This window comes from Carcharhinus amblyrhynchos, chromosome 31 (assembly GCF_965287045.1).
Source record: "Carcharhinus amblyrhynchos chromosome 31, sCarAmb.v2.hapA, whole genome shotgun sequence".
NCBI classification, from domain to species: Eukaryota; Metazoa; Chordata; class Chondrichthyes; order Carcharhiniformes; family Carcharhinidae; genus Carcharhinus; species Carcharhinus amblyrhynchos.
This window is the reverse complement of record NC_137354.1, coordinates 14,238,073-14,263,000: the sequence shown is the minus strand read 5'-3', so window position 1 is coordinate 14,263,000 and position 24,928 is coordinate 14,238,073. Positions and strand designations below refer to the sequence as shown.

The 24,928-nt window shown below is 40.3% G+C and overlaps 1 protein-coding gene across 2 annotated transcripts in view; it reads right to left on the bottom strand.

Annotated features, from left to right (window-relative positions):
* The window catches only part of LOC145360585 (vinculin), a 120,856-nt gene that overhangs the window by 24,512 nt on the left and 71,416 nt on the right, over positions 1 to 24,928 (bottom strand). For both annotated transcript variants that reach the window (XM_080215923.1, XM_080215924.1), the window contains exons 7-12: positions 12,501 to 12,591; positions 12,193 to 12,340; positions 9,599 to 9,752; positions 6,970 to 7,145; positions 6,428 to 6,618; positions 2,469 to 2,668 (exon numbers count right to left, since the gene is read on the bottom strand). In XM_080215923.1, coding sequence (XP_080072049.1) covers positions 2,469 to 2,668; positions 6,428 to 6,618; positions 6,970 to 7,145; positions 9,599 to 9,752; positions 12,193 to 12,340; positions 12,501 to 12,591 — 960 coding nt within the window. The remainder of the gene's footprint in view (positions 1 to 2,468; positions 2,669 to 6,427; positions 6,619 to 6,969; positions 7,146 to 9,598; positions 9,753 to 12,192; positions 12,341 to 12,500; positions 12,592 to 24,928) is intronic.

Below are 24,928 nucleotides of genomic sequence, written 5' to 3'. Positions count from 1 at the left end.
ATGCCTGCAACCCCCTCAGCATAAATTGGCCTTTGGCATGTTTTACTGTTTAGAGGTGCTAAGTGGAGACTAGATCATCCCAAAAAAGAGGAAGGTGAAAGGGAGGAAGAATTCACAAACACATACGTCTTAAATTTGCAAAGAACTTTCATTCAGCATGAAAGTTCATTCCTTAATGCCAACTACTCTTCTCCCTAATTGACCAATTATAATTTGTACAGAACAATAGCAACTTGCATTTCCTAAGTAATCAATGCATTCATAAACGGTTTCCCCATATAGTGTATTAAAATTATCAGACACTATAACGCTCAAGCTTTACTTAAAATATGTTCACTGTGAAATGATGCATTTTTAACTTATCTACTAAGCAAATTAGTTCTATTTTCTCGCGTTTACAAGAATGAGAGATGATTTTGTTGAACAGTAAAATATTCTGAAGGAGTTTGATAGCTTGGATGTTAAGAGATTGTTACCACTCGTCGGGGAATCTAAAACATGGAGGAATGTTTTAATTTCGGATAAAGATCAGTTAGAAATTAGATGAGGGGAAATTACTTAACTCAAAGGGTTGTGGATGTTCGACTATTGAATATGCTTAAGGATGGGTGTAATAACACAGGAAACCTGACTTGAAAGGAACATTATTTATTTACAGAACATCAAGTAAAGCTGCAACCATGGTTTATTAATCCCAGCCAGGAACTGCAATTCTGCAACCTGGGTCTGCCTTATAAAGAGCAAAGAACAACACAGCACAGGAAACAGGCCCTTTGGCCCAACGAGCCCACGCTGCCATTTTAACATTATGAGTCCCCCCTCCACCCATGACCCTTGTCTATGCTTATGGCATTCCACATTGAGGGAAGGCTTAGGTAATGAGCTGCGTAAGTCATTACCATGTTACCAGGGGGACTTATTCTCAGTGAGCCCCACAGTGAGATCAATGATTCCCCATGGGCTTTGTGACGGTATCACATTGAGATAGACAAATATTTCATCTCTCAAGATGTCAGAGTATGGGGAATGAATAGGAAAGTGGAGCTAAAGCCCAAAGATCAGCCACGATTGTACTAAAAGGCATAGCAGACCTGACAGACCATATGGTCTACCCCTGCTCCTATTTCTTGTGTTCTTGTCTTATTAAAAGTTAAAGCATTTCAGGATTCATTCCAAGAAAGCACTGTTCATCATTACAGAGATAGTACCCCACCTAGTGGAAAATATTCACTTTACACAGATAGTTGGTTGTAACAGTATTTGACTGAAATGTAAGATTTTAATTTAAAAGCATTTCTTTACTGCAAATTGCAATTCTCAGGATTGTTTCTTGAATTTAAAAAACAAATTACAGTTTGAATGGAAAGCCTAATTCCTATGCTATCTTGACTCAAAGTAGGTAAAAAGCAAATCAACTTTCACAATTATGGGATTTCTACACTGTTGATCAGCATACAGAAATGACAGTTTGCAGACTGATAATTTTAGCCTTCTGATGCAGAAAGTATTTATTTTTATTATGCACTTGGTGAATGCTCCCCACATAAGGATTTGTCCATCCATTGAATAAATGGAAATATATTTATTAAAAGCTTTACTCACACGAACCTCAAAGATCATGGTCAAGCACTGCTACAGTTAAAACTGCCTAGAATTATTACATGGTACAAATGTTGTGAAAGGCATGGTGAATAACATCAATTCCTTTAATGTGCTATTAAATAGATTCAGCAGATTAAAACATAATTTTGGAAATACTCAACTGTCTGGTAGCATCTGTGGAGACAGAAACAAGGTGAATGTTTCTGGTCATGCCTTCCATCAGAACCATTTTGACAAAAAGTCACCAACCGGAAAAGTTAATTCAATCAGGTCTGCTGAGTACTTCCACGTTTCCCACTTTGATTCAGATTTCCAATATCCATTGTATTTTGCTTTTGCATTTAGTAAATCAAAATAGCCACATCACAGAATTGTTACAGACAGGAAGAAGCCACTTGGCTCATCGTGATTGCATTGTGGCTTACTGCCATTCCCCTTTCCCCTTCCCCTGTATGCCTGCACATTGTTTCCAAGTAATCATCTAATGTCCTCTGAAATACCTGAACTGAACCTGCTTACAGGTGCATTCCAAATCCCAACCATTGGGTGAAAACATTTTTTCTCACATCACATGCTTCTTTTGTAAACCTATGCCCTCTCATTCTTGATTCTTTCATGTGCAGGAACAGTTTCTCCCTATCTACTCAGTCCAGCCCATCATGATTTTGAGCATCTCTATCAAATCTCCTCTCAGCCTTCTTCTCTCCACAGAGAAGAGTCCCAACCTCTCCAATCTATCCTCATAACTTAAGTTTTTCATCCTTGGAACAATTCTCGTAAACCTCTTCTGTACTTTTTCCAATGCTTTTATATCTTTCCTATTGTGTGGGAGCCAGAACGGTCCACAATATTTCAAGCTTTCTTACTTTTAGTGCGTCCTGCAGTTGTGCAGCAATTGCTCTGGCCTGAGGACTATCCCCTTCGCCCCGAGCTGCCAACTCTGCAAGTTGTCCAGCCAGCTGTTCTACTTTGTCACACTTTCCAGTCATTTCCTGACGATAAGGTCCCATCATTGCATTTGCCAGTCGACGTCCCTCAGCAACAAGTCCACGGATAGCTGCCTGACCTAAACAGAAAAAACAAAACTCCTTCAATTAAATCAAATAGAACATTGTAAAAGGGCCAAATAGTGGCACATCATTAGTTTCGGACATTTTGAAAGGCAGACAGAATTGTGAGAAGTGCTGAGTGGAAAGCAGGAGCGTCTTGGTGGCGAAACAAGGCTCACCTTCCAGTGGCTAGAAATAAACATCACTGATTCAAGTTTGCATATCCTCTCAATGGAGGAAGGTGTACAATATGATGAGCTGAAAATGGGAAGGGAGAAAATATCTAACCAAAATGAAAAAACAAACAGAATTCATATTATAATGTTTTGAGCTGACTGTTTAATTTCGGGGAAAATGGAGGAATATAGGAATCATGTGAACTGCTCTGAAGCCTTCTCAACAAGAATTTTGGTTAGCTTGGTTAAAGAGGACGGCCAAGGTTCTTTTACTGGGAAGAAGGTGCATGATATTCACACCTGCAGACAATGGCAAAAGCATCTATGCTTACACTGGGTAAACTGTTACGTCTACAAGTCTCACAGGGTGGTGTAATGAACGTGAGGTTTTATAAACAGTTATAGAATCACACAGAAAAAGGCCCTTCGGCCCATCACATCTGCGCCAGTCAAAGGCAAACCACCCTACCAATCTAATCCCATTTTCCAGCACTTAATCCAGAGCGTTGTACGTCTTGGCATCGTAAATACACATCTAAATACTTCATGTAGTGAAGGCCTCTGTCTCCACCACCCTTTCAAGCAGTGAGTTCTAGAATTCCACCACCCTTTGGGTGAAAAGTATTTTCATTTTGCCTCCAAACCTCCTGCCCCTTAGCTTAAATCTATGATCCATAGTCATTGATCCCAAGGGGAAAGGATTCTTCCTGTCCATTCTATGTGCCTCATAATTTTATATGCTCAATCATGTACCCTCAGTCCCCTCTACTCCAAGGGAAACAACTCTAGCCAATCCAATCTCTCTTCATAACCAGAACTTTCCAGTCCAGCAACATCTTGGTGAATCTCATCTGCACCCTTTCCAATGCTATCACATCCTTCCTATAATGTGGATTCCAAAACTGCACACATTATTCTAGCTTTGGTGTAACTGCTAGTTTATATAGTTCCAATATAACCTCACTGCTCTTAAACTCTGTGCCTTAACTAATAAAAGCAAGTATACCGTACGCTTTCTTAACCACATTATCCACATGTCCTGCTACCTTAAGGGATCAGTGTGCATGCATACCAAGTCCATCTAATCCTCTGTGCTTCCCAGGGTTCTGCCACTCATTATGTATTCCCTTATCTCATTTGTCCTGCCCAAGTGCATCACCTCACACTTATCCATGTGCCATTGATCAGCCCATCTGACCAGCCCGTCTATGTCCACTTGTAATCTCAGGCTATCCTTCTCACTATTTACCACGCTACCAATTTTCTTATCATCCACGAACTTATTGGTCAACCCTCCTACATTCAAGTCTTTATCATTTATATAAGTCACAAACTGCAAGGGTCCTAATATTCATTCCTGTGGGACCCCACTGGACACAAGCTTAACCATAGTCCTCTACTTCCTGCCATTCAGTCAATTCTGGATCCAATTTGCCAAATTTCCTTGGATCTCATGGGTTCTTACCTTTGCTATCAGTTTCCCAGGTGGGACCCTGTCAAAAACCTACTCTGGAAAGCTACACCATCAGGATTGAAGGCAAGTGTGTTTATAGATGTGTGCCTTGCTGATAAGTACTGAGGTGAAAACTGACCTACGTTGCCTCAATAAATAACAGTATATCGTGGAACTGTGTAGTTACATAATGTCATATATACTGAAGAGGAATGTTTACTGTTGCATAAAAATGTATCTTTGTTGATTCGACTGTTTGAAGTGAAATTTACTTCTTTATTTGAAGTATCATTTGTCAGTTAACGTTTAGTATGCATTGGTTCCAAAGTGTCACAAAAAGTTGTCTTTTTTCATCGAGAGGTCATTTGGTAAATTTCATGTACTTTTTCCCTACAGGGATCATAACATTACCGGTAACATCTAGAGAACATAAAAGTAAGGTCAAGGCAAGAGTGAACCTCATATGGAAGCTGGTGGGTACTACCTGGGACAGCAGAACCACATACTACACATTGCTGTTAGGTAGACTAGGATGCGTGAAGCAGAGTACTGCCACTCAACCGGGCCCAGGAGCTACCACACAAATGTAGTATTCATCTCTGGGACATCATAAACATGATTTCACACAAGTTGAGGCCCACACAGCTTGAAAGACTTCCTATGCGAGTGCACATTGAACTTTACTTTAAGTTACTTCAATATAGAATGGACCGGGAGTTGAAAGGATAACTAATTAGCAATTCAACTTGGATTCAAGGCAGAGATGATTCACACTGCCACAGGGATGGTCAATTACAGAGAAGTGAGTTACCAAGGAGCGCAGATTTAAGGTGATTTGGTAAAAGGAAAAGAGGGACATGAAAAAAAAATCAACATCATCCAGGAGTGATGGGTGTTTGGAATTTGTTGCATGGTTTCGTGATGAAGACAAAAACTCTCATTTCCTTTAAAAAGTACTTGGATATGCACCTAAAGTTCTGTAACAGCAATGGACCGTGTGCTGGAAGGTGGAATTAGAATGGGCAGCTGGTTTTTATTACTTTTTATTCTTCAACCAACGCATATGTCATGAGCTGAATAACCTCTTTGTGCTATAATTTTTCCATGGTTCTAATATGGACTTTGAGACGGGACAGCCACAGGAAGACATTGTAGGATCAGGGTTGGAGAGTGAGGGGGAGAGAAGGGAAAGAGAGAGGGCAGTCTCGATTAGTCACCATGCAGAATATGCGTGGGAGTTCATTCTCAGATTGAAAGGACTAAGTTCATGATGATTTAAACAAGGCTGGGAGATTTGCCAAGCTTTGATTCGACAGAAGAATCTCCAAGGGAACCCTCACCATAAATGTCAGTTATGGAATTGGTAGTTACCTGGCTGGAAAAAGATAAAGGAAGCAAGCTGTGAGGACAGCAGAATAACTTTGGCCTGGTTCCAGGAGACTAAACTGTCCACTTAAGAGACAGAGTAAAGTATAATCACAAAAGGATCTTTTGGTCATTTTAAGTATTAAATGGGAGAATCTTTTCTGTAGTTTAGATTATAATTGCTTCCTGGATAGTGTTTAGTCAGTTTTGCTTTTAGCCAATAGTGCTGTTAGTTTGTTTATTACATTGAAAGTCTCAAATCAACAAGCAATCCAACAGGATTACAATGAGCCAAAAATTATAGGTCTTGGTAGAAAACATGAGCAGGCAATAGTTTTTTAAAATCTGCTTTAAAAAATACCTATAATGTGGATGAAAGAAGAAAACGTGAAGTACTTCCCTTTATATTTTCATTCCCACTGTATAAAACAACAATAGTCTCTGTTATTTTTGCAATGTACACTCCACATCTAAAACTTGCACAAAGTTCAGTTGCTCACCAGCCAATGGAGTTTCGTAATGTAAGAGTTCTTCGTGGAACTCAAAATTCTAGTCTAAGTGTCAAGCAAGAATTCCATACTTGATTGCAAGTACAAAGTTGCACTATTTTGAACTCCTTGAATTACATTAATCTAATAGCAATTAGGGTGGAGATGACACAACTAAAATTGCTTTTACCTCTTATTTCCCCAATGTGAACAGGAGTGTAAGGTAATATACACAAGAATTCAAAAGAATTAAGTAAAACTGATTGTGTTTAAATGAATTTCAAGTGTTCTCACCCACACCCCGTCCATCAACTGTAGGGTTATCAATCCAGCGCTGGGCTTGCTCAATTTTGCCTTCCAAATTAACTGCTGCTTTTACCGGCCTACTATTGGCCACTGCTCGGTTTGTCTTGGTCTGCAAATTCTGCAGTGTGGTCGCAATTTGCTTCGCCAATGCACGTGCTTCTGGTGTGTCACCTTTACCTCTGCAAAGCACAGGAAACAGGGTCACAACTCTACACCAAACATGAACCAAACAGCATTTGAGTAAATAAAGCTAAGTGCTGGTCAGTAATTTCAACAAAATCCAAAGAGTGGTAATAGGTGAAATAGTTGAAAAATTAAGCAGAACTGTCAACACTGGGAACATGTTAGGAGTGAGTTTAAAGATTGTAAAGAGAAACAAATGATAGTGACTTTGAAGACCTGATTTAGAACACACATTTGTGAGTTGAAATGAGAGTTTCATGCTGAATACGTAAGATTTGATAGATTCAAGTAAAGAAACTCAATGATTATCAGTCAGTCTTTCAGTTCTCCATTTCTTCAATACATACTGCCTTCTCAAGTCAGACAGCTTGGCTGTTAATGCTCCTATTTCATTAATCGAACGTAGTATATCATCCCGTTCTTTGGGGTCCTCACAAAGATCTGCAATTTTCTTGGCTTCTGTTAAAATACCACGGATGTTGTCTTCTCCTTCAGGACCTCCATGTGGATCTGCCAGCCAGCTCTATGTGCAAGTCAAAGTCATGTAAAATACTTATCAATTATGAACAAAATTCCGAACAAATGTTACACAATTTTATGAAGTACCATCTCCTTTGCTACATCTGTGGTTGTAGGGAGTTGTTTTTCAAACTGGACGCCTGTGACCAATGGTGTGCCTCAGGGATCAGTGCTGGATCCACTGTTATTTGTCATTTATATTAATGATATAATGATGAAAATATAGGATGCATGGTTAGTAAGTTTGCAGATTACATCAAGATTGGTGGCATAGTGGACAACGAAGAAAGTTACCTCCAACTGAAATGGGATTTTGATGAATTGGGCCAGTAGACTGACGAATGGTAGATGAGGTTTAATTTAGACAAATGCGAGGTGATGCATTTTGGTAGATTGAACCAGGGCAGGACTTACTCAGTTAATGGTAGGACGTTGGGGAGAGTTACAGAACAAAGAGATCTAGGGGTACATGTTCATAGCTCCTTGAAAGTGGAGTCACAGGTGGACAGAGTGGTGAAGAAGGCATTTGGTACGCTAGTTTCATCGGTCAGAACGTTGAATACAGGAGTTGGAACATTTTGTTGAAGTTGTACAAGACATTGGTACGGTCACACTTGGAATACTGTGTATTATAGAAAGGATATTATTAAACTAGAAAGAGTGCAGAAAAAATTTACTAGGATGTTACTGGGACTTGATGGATTGAGTTATAAGGAGAGGCTGGATAGACTGGGACATTTTTCTCTGGAGTGTAGGAGACTGAAGGGTGACCTTATAGAGGTCTACAAAATAATGAGTGGCATAGGTCAGCGAGGTAGTCAATATCTTTTCCCAAAGACAGGGGAGTCTAAAACTAGAGGGCATAGATTTAAAGTGAGAGGGGAGAGCTACAGAAGTGTCCAGAGGGGCAATTTTTTTTCACACAGAGGGTGGCGAGTGTCTGGAACAAGCTGCCAGAGATAGGAGAGGCGGGTACAATTTTTGTCTTTTAAAAAGCATTTAGATAGTTACATGGATACAATGGGTATAAAGGGATATAGGCCAAATGTGGGCAACTGGGATTAGCTGAGGGGTTTTAAAAAAAAGGTTGGCATGGACAAGTTAGGCTGAAGGGCCTGTTTCCATGCTGTAAACCTCTATGGCTCTATCTTAACATAGAGTATGCTGTTCCTATGCTATTTATACATTGAGCGAACTTCTAGAATTTTGGAACGCTCAGCCTGAACACTGAACTAATACTCAATAAGCACAATACATTCCAAGAGTAAAATATGCCATGCTAGCCAAGTGGAATAACCAACACAGCTCTCCCTATACCCATGTTTCTGGCCACCAGACTGGACAGCAACATCCCAAATTACTCCCTGCTGACCTAACAGGCTTCAAAGATGGTCGTCAATCTGTGAACACCACCACGTGACAATAATAAATCAAATCAAAGACACAGACTTTACAAAACATGACACTGCAATAGCAGCAATTTCACCAACCTTATAATCTCCTTCAATAGAAACATGGTATTTGACAAAACATAATGGCAAGTGGTCTTCCGTGATACACACATTGAAACATAACCCAAAAACAAGCACTAATCAGTCTGTTTCAGTATTTAAAATCCATGTGCATAAATAGTTCTGATCACAGCTAACCATACTGTTCTCATTTCCCTTCAGCCATCTATCCAATTTTATCTTAAATATTAACAGTTTTTACTTTAACCACTAACCTTGCAGTCTATGGAATGCAATCCCACATCCATCGTGTATCCCAACAACTTCAATCTCACTGCATTGCCCCTCTGAGACCCTCAATTTGTAAGAATATTTTTGATTTTGTTCAGTTTTCCCTGGTTCCACTAAATGGATGTTTGAATTTGTTCTGATGTTTGCTACCAGGGCAAAAATCAGGTATGCCAAAAATCTGGAAATTGTAGCCTTGTAGGGAATTTAGCTTGCTCACCAAACAATGGCTGTGCATAGAGAACCCAGTTTCCCAGACAATCATGTCCTTCAGAGATAAGGCTAATAAAAGTCGAGAAAAATTCTCCAATGGCAACAGCAGGAGATCAGATGCAACATGTTCTCAGTGTTGAAAGAAGTCTGTGCCTGGCTCTTAAGCCACATCCCCAATAAAGGACAATGGAAAACTCCCAAAGATAGAATGTACATCTGACTCAAGACAGGCCAAACCTTCGCTTACAAATTTACCTCACTTAAAATAACCAGCATCACTTTTTCAAATTATGCATTTCTTAAAAACCCCAACCTGAACCAATCTCCCAGGAACTACAGCTCTTCTTTTCTAACAGATCCCACAAGAAAAAGATCCCCATGCAAGAGAGAAGGAACTTCAAATTATGAATCTGTCAACATAAGATTCTAACAAATAGCTAAGAAAAATCTATATCTGTGTTCAAACAGTCAGGTAACATATTTTCCAAGAATTGAATGAAGTTACCTGAGCAGCATCTATTTTCTTTGCAATGGCCTGTTTTGAGTTCGTCATGGCTTCTAGCTTCCTGGCTGCATTCTCCACCTTAGCTGTTAACATATCCAGACCTTGGGATACTTGCTGTGCTTTTTGCATGGCAATGGGAGTGGCACCTTGACCTCTACTCATTAAACAACAATATTAGTATTATCTCCCTTTTACTTATGCACATACAAACATATTATTATCTTACATGCTTTAAGCAGGCAACATTTAGAAGGATGAGGGGGGATCTTATTGAGACATATAAGATGATGAAAGGGATGGATAGGGTAGAGGTGGAGAGGTTCTTCCCGCTCAGAAAGGACAACAGGACTAGAGGGCACAGCCTCAAGATAAGGGCGGGGGGGGGGGCAGTTCAAAACAGAGTTGAGGAGGAACTTCTTCACTCAAAGGGTGGTGAATCTCAGGAATTCTCTGCCCGTTGACGTGGTGGAGGCTACCTCGCTAAATATATTTAAGACGCGGGTAGATAGATTTTTGGTAGGCAAGGGGATTAAGGGTTATGGGGAGAAAGCAGGAAAGTGGAACTGAGCCACTTCAGATCAGCCACGATCTTATTGAATGGCGGGGCAGGCTCGAGGGGCTAGATGGCCTACTCCTGCTCCTATTTCCTATGTTCTTAACATCTGTGAAAATACAAAATACAAGGGTCCAAGGAGATCTGGGGGACTATGCACTGAGATAATTATGAATAAATACAGAAAATAATTCCAAACGTTAATGGAATGCAGGCTTTTATATCTAAGTGACTAGGATAAAATGGGGTAGAAATTATGCTATATTTAAAGATTATACCACTGTGAGCAGTCTGGATCTCACACCTTAAGGTATATAGGCCGGGGGGGGGGGGTGTGTGCAGTGCAGTATAAATCTACCCCAATAATTAAATAATAAGTCAAGATTACACAAACTTGGGTAGTAATATTCCTTGGAATCTAGAAGTTTATGGGATAATCTGATTGACACAGCAGCACAGTGGTTAGCACTCTGCTTCTCGGTGCCAAGAACTGTGGGTGACTGTGTGGAGTTTGCACAGCCTCCCCATAGCTTCATGGGTTTCCTCTGGGTGCTCCAATCACCTTCCACATTCCAAAGATGAGGTTAGTGGACTAGCCATGCTAAATTGCCCATTAGTGTCCCAAAATGTGTAGGTTAGAGGGATTAGTGAAGTAAATATCTGAGGTTACAGTGAATGGGATGCTCTGTCAGAGAGTTGGTGCAGACTCAATGGGCTGAATGGCCTCCTTCTGCACTGTAGGAATTCTATGATTCTATGACATTCTCAAGATATTGTGGGGAAAATGTAGCATAGTGGTAGCAAACTTACTACATCAGTAATCCAGAAGCCCCGGCTAATACTCCGGGACACGTTCAAATCCCATCATTCCACAGACTATCATTGCAATTCATTAAAAATGGAATATTTTAACAAACTTAGCTTTAGTGACAGTGATCATGATAGTCGCACAAACAATCCTGGTTTGCCAATGTCCTTCAGGGAAGCAAAGCTGTCATTGTTCCTTGGTCTGGCCCATGTGACTTCAGATCCACAACACTGCAGCTCTAAACTGCTCTCTGGTATGTAAGCCAGTCAGTTCAAGGGCAATTAGAAATGGGCAAAAACTAATTTCCAATAAAAATATTAAGACAAATAAATATTAAGAGAAACTTAGGATAGACAGAAACGTTCTGTTGGTTGTGAAAAGTGAATTTGGGATACTGTCTAAAAAGTTAAACAGGCCTTTTTAGGAATGAAGTTCAAAAAGATTTCTACACACAGAGGATGAGGGTAGATGTTGGAACTCTCTTCTGAAAATGGCACTAATACTAGATCAAATGCTAATTTTAAATGTGAGACTGAAAGATTTTTGTTAGCCAGAGGTATTGAGAGATGTGGGACATGAGTAACTAGATGGAGTTAGTTCACAGGTCAGCTAAGGTCTCACTGGATGGTGGACCAAGCTGAACAGACTAACTGGCCTACTCCTGTCCAATGTTCCTAATGCACTGTTGTAATTAACTTTGTTCTTACAGACTACATTCTTGGCTCATTATATTATCACATAGAGTTATCTAAATCAAAGATAAAAGCTCTTAAATCAGCTTCTTGGCAATTCATAGTCACATGGATTGCTTTACTGCTGTTACATCTGTCACATGGATTGTTTTATTACTTTAATTTGACAGTGCCTTCAAACAATTTATTTTAATAAATGTTTGATAGGACAGAAGTTTGAGTATGGCTATAAAAGAGACATACTATCAAAACTTTTCATCTTGCATCCATCAGGACAGACACAGGAGAAGCCAAAAGCATGTACCATCTTCTCATTGGAAGTAATACGAAGGGTAGGAAGTTAAATGTCATTTAATCATGGATATGTTTCTTGTGGAAATAGACAAAGATGAGAGAGTTCGGCCTAGAAAGAACGCGATAGCAATGTCATCTATTTGGGCAAATATGATTTTATTAAAACTGAACTCAACTGCATGCGTTGCTGAGTTCATTCCGTTCAATACAAATTCAGACATTGGCCGTGCCAATATAATTAATTTACCTGGCGCGGAGCTCAGATACTTGATCAGTCATCTGGCCCAAAGCCTTGGTGGTGCCCAGAATTTCTCTCCGTTCTTTGCCTGCACAAAGTTCTCCAACTTTGCCAGCTTCATCCAGTATTTGTTTGATAGCCTGCTCCCCAGCATCACCTAAAACACACAACAAATCTGTTTAACCTAATAGATAGTCAACATTCTCGTTATCAGTAAAAGAACATATTTGACACAAGAACAGTTTAAGATATTGGACAAGGCAAAATCTTGAATTTTGACTTGATGTATTATCTCAGTAACAAAACAATCTAATTACCTGGAGGTGCATTTGGGTCACTTAGCCAGTTTTTGGCCTGGTTTAGCTTTGAGTCAATCATAGCTAGAGCTCTTCTCATAGTTTCTGTATCCTGTTGGATTGAACATCAGTTAATAATGCAATATTAGTTTGATGAGCAAAAGAAAAAGAAAAAAACTTCATTCAATCTGACACAGGTTAGTCTTCAATATCCTTACATGAAAAACATGGGCAGCACGGTGACTCAGTGGTTAGCACAGCTGCCTCACAGTGCCAGGACCCAGGTTCAATTCCAGCCTTGGATGACTGTGTGGAGTTTGAACATTCTCCCTGTGTCTGCATGGGTTTCGTCTGGTTGCCTCCCACAGTCCAAAGATGTGCAGGTTAGGGTGGATTGGCCTTGCTAAACTGTCCCCAAGTGCCCCAAGATGGATAGGATAGAGGTGGAGAGACTCTTCCCGCTCAGAAAGGACAGTAGGACTAGGGGACACAGCCTCAAAATAAAGGGGGGGTGGTTTAGAACGGAGTTGAGGAGGAACTTCTTCACTCAAAGGGTGGTGAATCTCTGGAATTCCCTGCCCATTGAGGTGGTGGAGGCTGCCTCGCTAAATATTTTTAAGACGCGGGTTGATGGGTTTTTGATAAGCGAGAGGATTAAGGGTTATGGGGAGAGGGCGGGAATGTGGAACTGAGCCACGACAGGTCAGCCATGATCTTATTGAATGGCGGGGCAGGCTCAAAGGGCAGATGGCCTACTCCTGCTCCTATTTCTTATGTTCTTACGTTAAGATATGTTTGTTATCGGGATTAGCGGGATAAATACTGAGGGTTATGTGGATAGGGTCGGGGTGGGATGCCCCTTGGAAAGTCAGTGCAGAAGTTATGGGCTGAATGGCCTGCTTTTGCACTGTAGGGATTCTATGAGAATATGGATTCACATATCTTGAACACTTTTTTATGGCTAGAAGCTACAAGTTAAACAGTTTTTTTTATTGCTCTTTTAAATCACTCTAATTCAGGATTAGAATATGAACAGGCTTAGTAAGTTCTGAAGTTACAGGTGTTTCTTATCATGGAAGAATAAATCTTAACATGAATGGTCTCAAACCAATGCAGCTGCTGTCAAACTAACTTTTAAAGCATAACAGAGTTTCTGATTACAGGGACCCTTCCATTGAACATCGTACTACATACGATACGAGCACAGCCAGATTACAGAAGATGCATAGTTAGGTGTCGATTTTAGTTTGTTTATGGGAAAGGCATCAACTATATTCAACACACTATTATGAATTTTAAGAGCCCAGGGAAATCAACATCAGTCCCAAACTGTAAACAGGTTGTAAACATACCACTGTTATACAATAATAAACAGGGAATTTTTAATATTTTAGCACTTCATGAAAAACAATTTTCTAAATCTTTAAGATATGAAAATGCTGCAGATAATTGACAACAAGCATCACCATAATTTATTACACAATGCACATTGCTCCATCTGATGAATCTCCTCCATGATAAATTGGAAACCGGATCAGCTTTCGTACAAAGAAATTATTGGCAAATTATCTGTCTGTTAAAAACTCTAGGAATCAACTGAGAACCAATAAGGAAGGGAAATCAGTTTATTTCCAATAACCTTTCAAAGAAGAGGAAGTTTATCATCAGCAGGAGATGGTCATAACATTATAAAGTGTGCATGCCTTTGAGAATCAACAGGTTAATACCAAAGCTGACAGTCAGGTTCCATTTCCCAAGATAGAACTGTGCAAACAGGGGCACATATTTCTACTGCCTTTGGAAATTACCAGTTAATTATATCTCAATATCAAGTGTGATTTTAAAAATAAAGCTACATGCCTCCTTCAAACTGCTTCCAAATCTAAGAACATAAGAAATAGGAGCAGGAGTAGGCCGTCTAGCCCTTCAAGCCTGCCCCGCCATTCAGTAAGATCATGGCTGATCTGAAATGGATCAATTCCACTTTCCCACTTTCTCCCCATAACCCTTAATTCCCTTGCCTACCAAAAACCTATCCATCCGCGTCTTAAATATATTTAGCGAGGCAGCCTCTACCACACCAACGGGCAGAGAATTCCAGAGATTCACCACCCTTTGAGTGAAGAAGTTCCTCCTCAACTCCATTCTAAACTGCCGCCCCCCCCCACGTAAGCTGATTTAATAACAGGCTATGGACAATATCTCCTCCAAAGTGACCCAATCGCTGCCTTCCAGATAAGCTTCAAATCAGCCGAAACCAATTCCGGCACTACCTCCATGGACGTGTCTTCGAGGAACAAAACATCTGCAACTTTCCCACAATTCCAGTGTCAGAAGTCACCATCTTTAAACCAAACAACATTATTTGCAGGGCATCACGGATAAGTGCAGCTGCTAGACCTCAATCCTGGCAGGGGGTAGTCCCAAGGTTAAGTCCTATCCCCAGCAACTTTGGGGAACACTGTCTGTGCAGCATTGTAGCAGCAAAGGGGCACGTCATTTATCTCCTTGCCCTCCCCCAGAGTACAAAGTGCCATGTCTGAATGTCACAGCATGAGGCAATGCAAGTTTGGTACTGGGGTCCTGAGGGGACCCTATCTGGGAGTCTCTCTCGTGGAACGGGTGGACTTGTGGTCTCTGGCTGAGGGGTTTGGGTCACCCTCACGTCTGCATGTGCGTGATTTGGGGGGGAACTGCCCCTTTGTGCTGAGGAGTTTCGGGCTGTTACCCTCGCCAGCAGGGGTGCCATGTCCATTTTAGGAGGGGGTCGCGGGGGCTGTCAGCACAGAGATTGGGGCACCCTTTAAAAAGATCACTGCAAAGCCAGGCTGGTTGGTGTGATTCCTGGGATGCATAAATTTAAATGCTGAAGGTGAGAGAATCCCACCTGATGGGTGCTGCTAAGGCCAGTGGGAAACAGCCCAGTTTTCCCACTGGGGGGAACACTTAAGACTATCAACTGGTGAATTGTGCCCCATATAGTTTGGTGTACAAAGCCCTACAATCCTACTGCTGGTCTTGTCAAATCGCTCAAATCCCTACATGACTTCAAGTTCCCCACCTCTTTACAAAATCCCTCTAAAGCCATTCCCCATCTAATGAGCAATCTCTGCTGCACTCTTCAAGCACTGGATTATACCTGAGTAAAGGTGTGAATATTCATAGAAATATACATAGAAAATAGAAGCAAAAGTAGGCCTTTCTGCCCTTCGAGACTGTTCTGCCATTCATTATGATCATGGCTGATCTAGCTTCCCCCCCATATCCCTTGAGCCCAAAGAGTTATATCTAATTCCTTCTTGAAATCAATGTTTTGGCCTCAACTGCTTCCATTAGTGAAAAATTCCACAGATTGATCATTCTCTAGGTAAAGAAATTTCTCCTCACTTCAGCCCTAAAAGGTTTACGTGTTATCCTCAAACTATGACTCCTAGTTCTGGACTCCTTCACCATTGGGAGCATTCTTACTGAATTTACCCTCTCTAATCTTGTTAGAATTTTATAAGTTTCTGTGAGATCCCCTCTCACTCTTCTAAAAACCAATAAATATAATCCCAACTGCCAGCACAGGAGTCAGTCTGGTAAACCTTCACCGCACTCCCTATATAGCAAGAACATCCTTCCTCAGATAAGGACATCAAAACTGCACACATTACTCCAGGTGCGGTCTCACCAATGCCCTGTAAAACATCATTATTTCTAATCTCAATTCCTCTCACTATGAAGGTCAACGTCCCATTCGCCTTCTTTACTGCCTGCTGTACCTGCACTCTTATTTTCACTGACTGATGCACATCGACACCAAGGAATCACTGAGTATTCCCCTCTCAATTTACATCCATTCAAATAATAGTCTGCCTTCCTATTTTTCCTATCGAAGTGGATAACCTCACATTTATCCACATTATACTGCATCTGAAATGCATAATGCCCATTCATTCATCCTGTCCAATTTACACTAACATCTTTGCATCCTCCTCACATCTCACCCTCCTACCTAACTTCCGGTCGTCTGCAAATTTGGAGATAATACATTTACTTCCCTCGTCCAAATCATGAATGTAAACAGCAGGAGCACCCTGCCCGCCAATTTGAAAAAACCTATTTATTCCTTTCTATCTGCTACGTTGCATTCTATCCATCTCAATACGTTACCTGCAATCCCATGCACTTCAACTTTACATTCATCCAAAATCTCTCCTTCACCATGCTCCCCACCTCTGAAATCCTTCCCTTGTGTTTTGCTAAACCAAACCTCAAATGTCCAATCCATCATTCGTGTCACTCTTTTAATTCTATCATGAAATGCTCTGAGTTATGTTCTGCATGAATATGGTCATGTGGTTAGCACTGCTGCTTCACAGCACCAGGAACCCGAGTTAATTCTTGGCTTGGTTGACTGTCCGTGTGGAGTTTGCACATTTTCCCCATGTCTGCGTGGGTTTCCTCCCACAGTCCAAAGATGTGCAGGTTAGGTGGATTGGCCATGCTAAATTGCTCCTTAGTGTTAGGGATATGTCAGGGGGATTAGTAGGGTAAACGTGGGCTTAAGGAGATAGGGCCCCAGCGTGGGACTGTCGTCAGTGCAGGCTCCTTGGGCCAAATTACTTCCTTCTGCACTATAGGAATTCTATGACTACTGCCAATGTAGATTATGAAACATTTTAATAAATACTGATATATTTCAGTTAGTACATCATTAGCTGCAGAATGATGAGCACACTAAGCTACTGCATCAAATAATATTGGTGCCCCTTGAAAGTGTTCTACGAACAAAATAGATCCACAGGCCTAATGAAACGCAATGTGGATTAGCAATTTGTATTGTGTGTACACAACATTCACAGGCATGAGTTCTAGCACCATAGATTCTCTGCAATGCTTCAGCTTTCAAATTCCTCATGTGACAATTTAATTCAAAATTTTAATAAACTAGGCAAATCTTCATATACCGTGTTTAAGTAGATCAGAGAACTTAGCAGATTAACTCAAAGGGGAATAATATCCATATATTCTTCAGGTTAATTCAATTTAATTTTCTCGTATCTTGTTCTGCAGAAGCATTTGACGTCACTCAGTATGTCCCAATATCAATAATCAAACAGAAAAATAACAAAAAAGAAACACTTTTTATATAAAGTATTATCGCTTGCCAATTTGTTTTTCATACAGTTTATTATTTAGGAAATCAGTTTAGTTGGCAATATAACCAATGAATGCTATTTTTAAAAATCATTTTTGTGCTCTCTTAAATAAGCTTAAATATTTGCCAAACTTAGGCTAAATGGAACCCATGAAGTCTCTCTTGGCAGATCTCATTACATTTTTACACTGTATCATTGGCAGCAAAAGGAAATGTAGCTCATTATTGTGTAGGCAAATTGCATTTTGGAGAAAGTTCATCTTGTGATTATTAAACAAACCAGGCCCAGACATTTTTGTGGTATCTGTTCTTTTCAGGCATGACCATCTTTGGTCAAACATGCAAAATATTCTGGTGTAAGCTCCAGTCCATTCATCACAACCAAACTTGCACTGTGACATAAAAGCAGTGCTCATCTTTTTAATGAAAGCATAACATGTGCAGCAGCAATAAAACACAGGAAAGCATCTGGTTCTTTTCCAATGGACAAAATAATACGCTTATAGATGCTAATAACACAAATTATGTAGTTTTAGCAAATCTTTGCTCCAAAACAAATCTGCAGTGTTCAGATTATAAACTAGCGCACATCATTTATCTAATTTTAAAAGAATTAATCCAATTTTGGGTTGCACAGAGTTTGTAATATCTTTATGCCTTAATTTGATATTGTTTGTATTACTGTACATAGCCTGAAGGACAGGTGGAATGGGACAGGAATGACTTGAATTAGTGGCCACTACTAGCAAAAGACCGGCAGTAAGAAATAGTGGCGGCAAGTCCTGAGACATTTCATCGTTTTGGTTTTAAAAATTCACGGAAATGCATGACGGTTGAAATGAACGTAAATTCAATTAATTCTAATCACTTGTAATCAGTGGCCAGAACTCTCCAGTCGTTCACGCCGGCAGGATTTTCTGGTTCTGCCGACAGTTCCCCCACCTGCACATTCCCACTGGTGTGGGGTGACATCAATAGGAATTCCCAGTGACAGTGGTAGAGCCAGAGAATCCCACTGCTAGCAAACAACGCATCACATCCTACCGGCGGGAAACACATGGCTGGGAGGCCGGAGGATCTCACCTAGTATGTTTAATTGCCACATGCATAAAAACAAAGTAATTCTAGATTCCACTCAACATCACTCATTAATTTCTCCCAAAAAGTTTATATTTCAATTTTAGTGTTATTTTAATACAGTAAAGAATTTTACAAGAAAAGCATGTTGATTAACGAACATCAAAATACCTGCCCAACATTAATGTGTAAAAGTTATTGTACCTATTGTGCAGAGCTACGTTTTCATAGTTTAAACGGTTAACAAATTCTTTGATAATTTTAAAGGTTTTTTTTAAAAATAAAAAATATTCTTGAAACTAGAGGGTTTCAAGAGTGGATGAAAGTATAGTCAAAAGACCAAAATGGTACAAGGAGCCCCTTGTACTAAAAGGCTCTGTGTGGAGTGAAACGGGGAAAAACTGTTTGATCTCTTCCCAAAAATGCAACCTAAATTCACTCAGGCCACTTTTTGAACATCTTACAGTATTTCAATTTGAGAATGTAAAGAGACCTAATTACAACTGCCTCTCAGGGTTGAAAAAAATGATCAAAACATTGTCATTTAAAGAAGTAGAAACCTGCATCACCTTTATCCTGTACCTAATGTGCAGTAACAACAAATAGAGAGCAGCAGCTGGCATTCCTCATTGTGGAGTGCTAGAGGGACAATGACTGAGCTTACAAAATTATGAAATTGCATTTTGTTTCATTTAATTCTTACTAAAAATGATTAATTATTTCTAAAACATTTTGAACTTTAATGATTTTTCTTTTCATTATAATTAAATGAGAAGTCAATTTTAGTTAGCTTCAGCAAAATCCAAACATTAATTTGAAGTTTGAGCACACTTGACAACTGACAGATCAAATAGAAACTGCTCACACCTTTTATGCACAGACATTAAAGTAACTTGCCTAAAAGTAACACTATTCCACATTTTAGTATTTTCAGCCCATTGTGTCTGTGTCAGTTCTTTGACTGAGCTACCACCTTGCTCTTTTCCCAAGATCCTGTAAATATTTCCTGTACAGTATGATTGTAAATTCCCTTCAAGTATCTATCCAATTCCCTTCTGAAAGTTACTATTGAGTTTACTTCCTTCACCCTTTTAGGCAGTGTATTCCAGATCATAACAAGAAGTTTTATGCTAGGTGAGAATTAACCTGATCCTTAACACAGTGTCTTAAACCCTTGATCATTGTTCTGATTACATTATTTGATTTCTCCTCTGTGACAACAATGAACAGAAAATACTCCCACAATGTTATATGCTGCTGTTTCAAAGCAAACACAAGATTTTTAAAGTGCTTTCTGCATGAGTACTGAACACCTTTTTTTGGTGCACAATAAATTTTGTATAAATATTTGATGCACAAGCATATGATTATGCAGCAATTTGTTTTTGTTGGAGTAGGGAAACAAGACGATCACTATGTTTAGTGGTAGTCTGAACCATTTAATTTAGGAACATAGGAAAAGGAATAAGCCATTCAGCCTATCAAGCCTGCTCTGCCATTCAATTAAATCAAGGCTGATTACTACTTCAATTCCCCTTTCTTGCACTATCTCCATGTCCCTTGATGTCATTACACTGCAGAAATCTATTGATTTCTATTTTGAACATGCTCAATGATTGAGCCTCCACGGCCGTCTGGGCTAGAGGATTCCAAAGATCCAGCATCCTCTAAGTCAAGAGGTTTCTCCTCATCTCAATCTGAAATTACTTACGCTGGTTTTAGGCTTATCAACCAGGGGAAACATCTTGCCTACATCCATCCTCTCCCACCCTGTAAGAATTTTATACATTTCAGTGAGATTATTCCTCATTCTAAATTCTAGAGAAGATAGACCCAGTCTCCCTAATTCTCCTCACATGACAATCCTGCCATTCCAAGGATAAATCTGGTGAATTTCCATCGCACCTGTTTTTTTTCTACCCAAGTGAATAACTTAACACTTATTCATATTATATTCCACCTGCCATGATCATGCTCATTCACTTAGCCTGTCCAAGTCTTTTTGATGCTGCTTTGATTGCATCCTCCTCACACTTACATTCCCACCCAGTTTGGTGTCATCAGTAAATTTGGAAATATTACAACTGGCCCCAAATCATTTAAATACATTGTGAACAGCTGTGGACCTAACAATGATCCATGCAGACTAGTAACAGCCTACCATCCTGAAAATGATGCATTTATTCCTATTCTCTGCTTTCTGCCTGTTATTGATCTTAATTGCATCATATTCTTTGGATGTGGAACTTCCATGATGGCTTTCATCTTCTTTGGTGCTTTATGTAGCCCTTTGTTATTGACAACATGGCTCAATATTGCACTGGAGTTCAGGAAAAGTCAGGTTTTTCTTTCTTGGCATGCAGGTTATGTACTAGAAGACGTTACTGCATTGCTTCTAAGTTGTCAAATATTTCTGGGCACTATACCAGTAATCAAAATATCAAGTTACCATTGTACGCTGGGTAAACCACCAAAAATTTGGCCCACTGATTGCTGAAATAACACAGATGATTCCAAAGGGTAATTGTTTGTACCGGAAAGGGCCTTTACGTATAACAATGGTTAGCAATGGCTGTGATTTGATTGTGACTTTCATTTGCTGATAAGTTCGGGATAGGTCGATTTTACTGAACTTCTACCCTCCTAATAGGCCAGCAAACAGATCCTCAATCTGTGGAAGTGGATACTGATCCGCATCGGATTAATGGTCATCTTAAAATTCCCACAAATGCGAACTACACCATCCTGTTTCATGACAGGCACTATTGATGCAGCCCAGTCACTCATGGTAACAGGTTCCAAAACACCAGTGTTGGAGACTCACTAACTCCGATTCAACCTTTGGATGAACTGCATATGGTACCGTTTTCTCCTTGAGGCTTTCTGGTTGGCTATTTGACTTGATTTTGAGTTTCACTTGCATTCCTTACATTGAGCCAAGTGTTTCTTTGAATACACTCATATCTGTTCAAGATGTGCTGAAGGTTGGTCTTTGCATCGACCAATAAGTTTACAGTTCTCCAGCCCAGCTTGTCTTCTCCAGCCAAGGTTGTCCAAAAAGAGCCAGGAAGTTTCCTGAGATCACGTGAAGAGGCAGCTGTGCAATTTGTCCACTCAGCTCCATCCTGACAATGTAGCCTTTCAATGGCACAATTTCTTTCGTATATGTACTTAAGATTGCACTTGCTGGCTTTAAAGGAAAGATGCTTTAATATCTGTTGATATGTCATCTCTGGGATTAAGGATATGGTGGCTCCTGTGTCAACTTCCATTTTGACTGGTTGTCCACTCAGCGTAGGGATTACCCAAAATTGGTCTGATTCACCTTGAACCGCTAACAGTTAGCGCCTCACCAAGCTCCTGAAATGTCTTCTCCCGACTGCTGTCATTCTCAACAGGCAGGAGTTCAGTAAAAATGACCTATCCCGAACTTATCTGCAAATGAAGGTCACAACCAAATCACAGCCACTGCTCACCATTGTTACCCATAAAGGCACTTTCCAGTACAAACAATTATTCTTTGGAATCCCCTGTGTTACTTCAGCAATCAATGGACCAAATTTTTATTGGTTTACTCAGTGTACAATGCTAACTTGATATTTTGATTACTGGTATAGTGCCCAGAAATATTTGACAACTTAGAAGCAATCCTGTAACGTCTTCTAGTACATAGCCTGCATGCCAAGAAAGAAAAATCTGACTTTTCCTGAACTTCAGTGCAATATTGAGCCATGTTGTCAATAACAAAGGGCTACATAAAGCACCAAGATGAAAGCCATCATGGAAGCTCCACATCCAAAGAAAATGATGCAATTAAGATCAATAACGGACAGAAAGCAGAGAAATTCTTTTTACTGAATTTTTCTTGTCTCGTGTGTGTCCGGGTTCTTTTACTGACCATTCATTTCAGGGAACCCTGATCCCTTCCAATAAACTTCTGCAAAGTGGCCACCTTTGCCACAATCCTTGTACTGGCTGTCCTTGCTCCAACACAGTAACAAGTCTCACAACATTACGCTACCAAATAAACCTGTTGGACTTTAACCTGGTGTTGTGAGACTTCTTACTGTGTTTACCCCAGCCCATTGCTGGCATCTCCACATCTTGCTCTAACAGTCAGCCGGTGACTGGCCCTATGGCCCATTCTGGTACACTGACGGTATGCTTGCAGTTGAACAGGCTTCCTCTGGGTGGAGCCCATCCTATGCACTCTCATATGCCTGTTCCCAACTGTGAACCCTCTCTAGCTGCAAGTTCCATCAAGATGTACTTTCAGAGCTGTTTTTAAATTTAATGCGAGAACAAACATCACTGGATTGCCTCATTTCATAACCTACAGACCAAGCAATCGCATAGAGGATAATCCAATGATTCACCAAACTCACAACATTATGCAAGATGCTTTAAAGCTCCTATAAACTGTGAAATGTTCTCGTTCTCTGATTGATTTCCTTGATGAAACCTGAACTGTTCTGTGATAACCAGCAACTTCAGCGACTAATGTTCATCAAGGGTTTTGATACCAGGCTTCTTTGACTGGACCAAATTGAGAATTTAAATAGCGCTAAGAAAGGTTGGGACCACAAGTTCTGTTGGAATATTATTCATCTGTTCATAATACTGAAATCTCTCCACATAGAAGCTCCAACATTCAGTTTCCTGATCAAAAGAGTTTATGGTGCTGAAGTGACCACTGCCATTTTCCTTGCAGGCTTGAGGAACTATGCAGTACTCCCCTCAGTGGCTTCCCTTATGTTTAGCTAGATGGATGATTTGAGAAATTAACCAGATTTCACTGCAGACTAACTCCCAATTTAAACACCATACAGAAATTACTGCCAGAATTTTTCTTCTTCCTCCTTGCTGCGTGCAAGCTCCATGGCTTCTATTCAATGCGGCACACTGTCGACAAAGGCCCAACCGCTTTATTTTCAAGTAAGGATTTGTGTTTTTGTTTCTCTTCCTTGTAGCTCACTGGCACCCTCGACATTGCCAAGTTTCTCTCTGTCGCTGAACCTAGTCAACCTCTGAATTGAATCACTGATGTTCAAGCTCCTCACGAAGTTGCAGTTTTAAAAGTAGGGCAAAAATTTTTTTAACCCATGTTTTCTCGATCCTCCCTCATTACAAGCTTCATTGTTATAACACGTGAGGCTCAATAACTGGAAGGGCAGCATGGTGGCACAGTGGTTAGCATTGCTGCCTCGCAGCGCCAGGAACCTGGATTCAATTCTAACCTGGGGTGACTGTCTGTGTGGAGTTTGCATCTTCTCTTGGAGGGTTTCCTCCAAGTGCTCCAGTTTCATGCCACACTCCAAAAATGTGCAGGCTCAGTGGATTAGCCATGGCAAATGTGTGGGGTTACTGGGTGGAAGGGAGAACCTGTGTGGGATGCCCTTTCAGACAGTTGGTGCAGACTCAACGAGCTAGATGGCCTCTTTCTGCACTGCAGGGATTCTATGGTTCTATTGAGGAGGTATGCAAGGGTTTTAGCAGAAACAGCAAACAGATTTCATTTAATGGATGGTCATAGTGAGGGTTCAATAAGCCATTTGCCGGAAGCTTGTGGACACCCGGATGACATCATGGAGTGATCACATGACAGTCCAAAAGGCCATGCCACCGCAAAATAACTCCCCAAATACATAACAGCATTCATATTCCTTTTGTTTTCCTAACCAGTTTCTTGGACATCTTTTGCTGGGTTCCAAATTGCTCCCAGCTCTTTCAGACAGTTCCTGCAGGTGCAATGAGCCAAGTGGCCTCCAGTTTCACTGTAGGGATTCTATGTTTCTATGGCTTACCACTTTTTCTAGTATCCTTATAAACTACTTCCTATGATTTCATACAATTATTAACTTATTTTGTTAACCACAAATGGTTTACCTTTCCCTTTAGGAATTTGTGCCTTAATTATGTTCTATTCTGATCCTATTTAATGCTTGCCTATGCTTCATTTGTCTTCTATTTTTGTTTTTTCTTCCTTCTACCAGTTTTGCCTGCGTCAAACCTCACAGTTTCCCATCCACTGATCTAATTTAAACATTCCACAAAAGCACTCGTAAATTTCCCTGCAAAGATCAGTTCCTAGTCCTGCTAAGATGCAGCCTGTCCATCTTGTACAAGTCCCCCCGCCCCAAAGTCAGTCCCAACATCTCAGGAATCTGAAGACCTACCTTCTACACAAGTTCTCCAATCATGTGTTCAATTGCTCAATTTTCCTATTTGC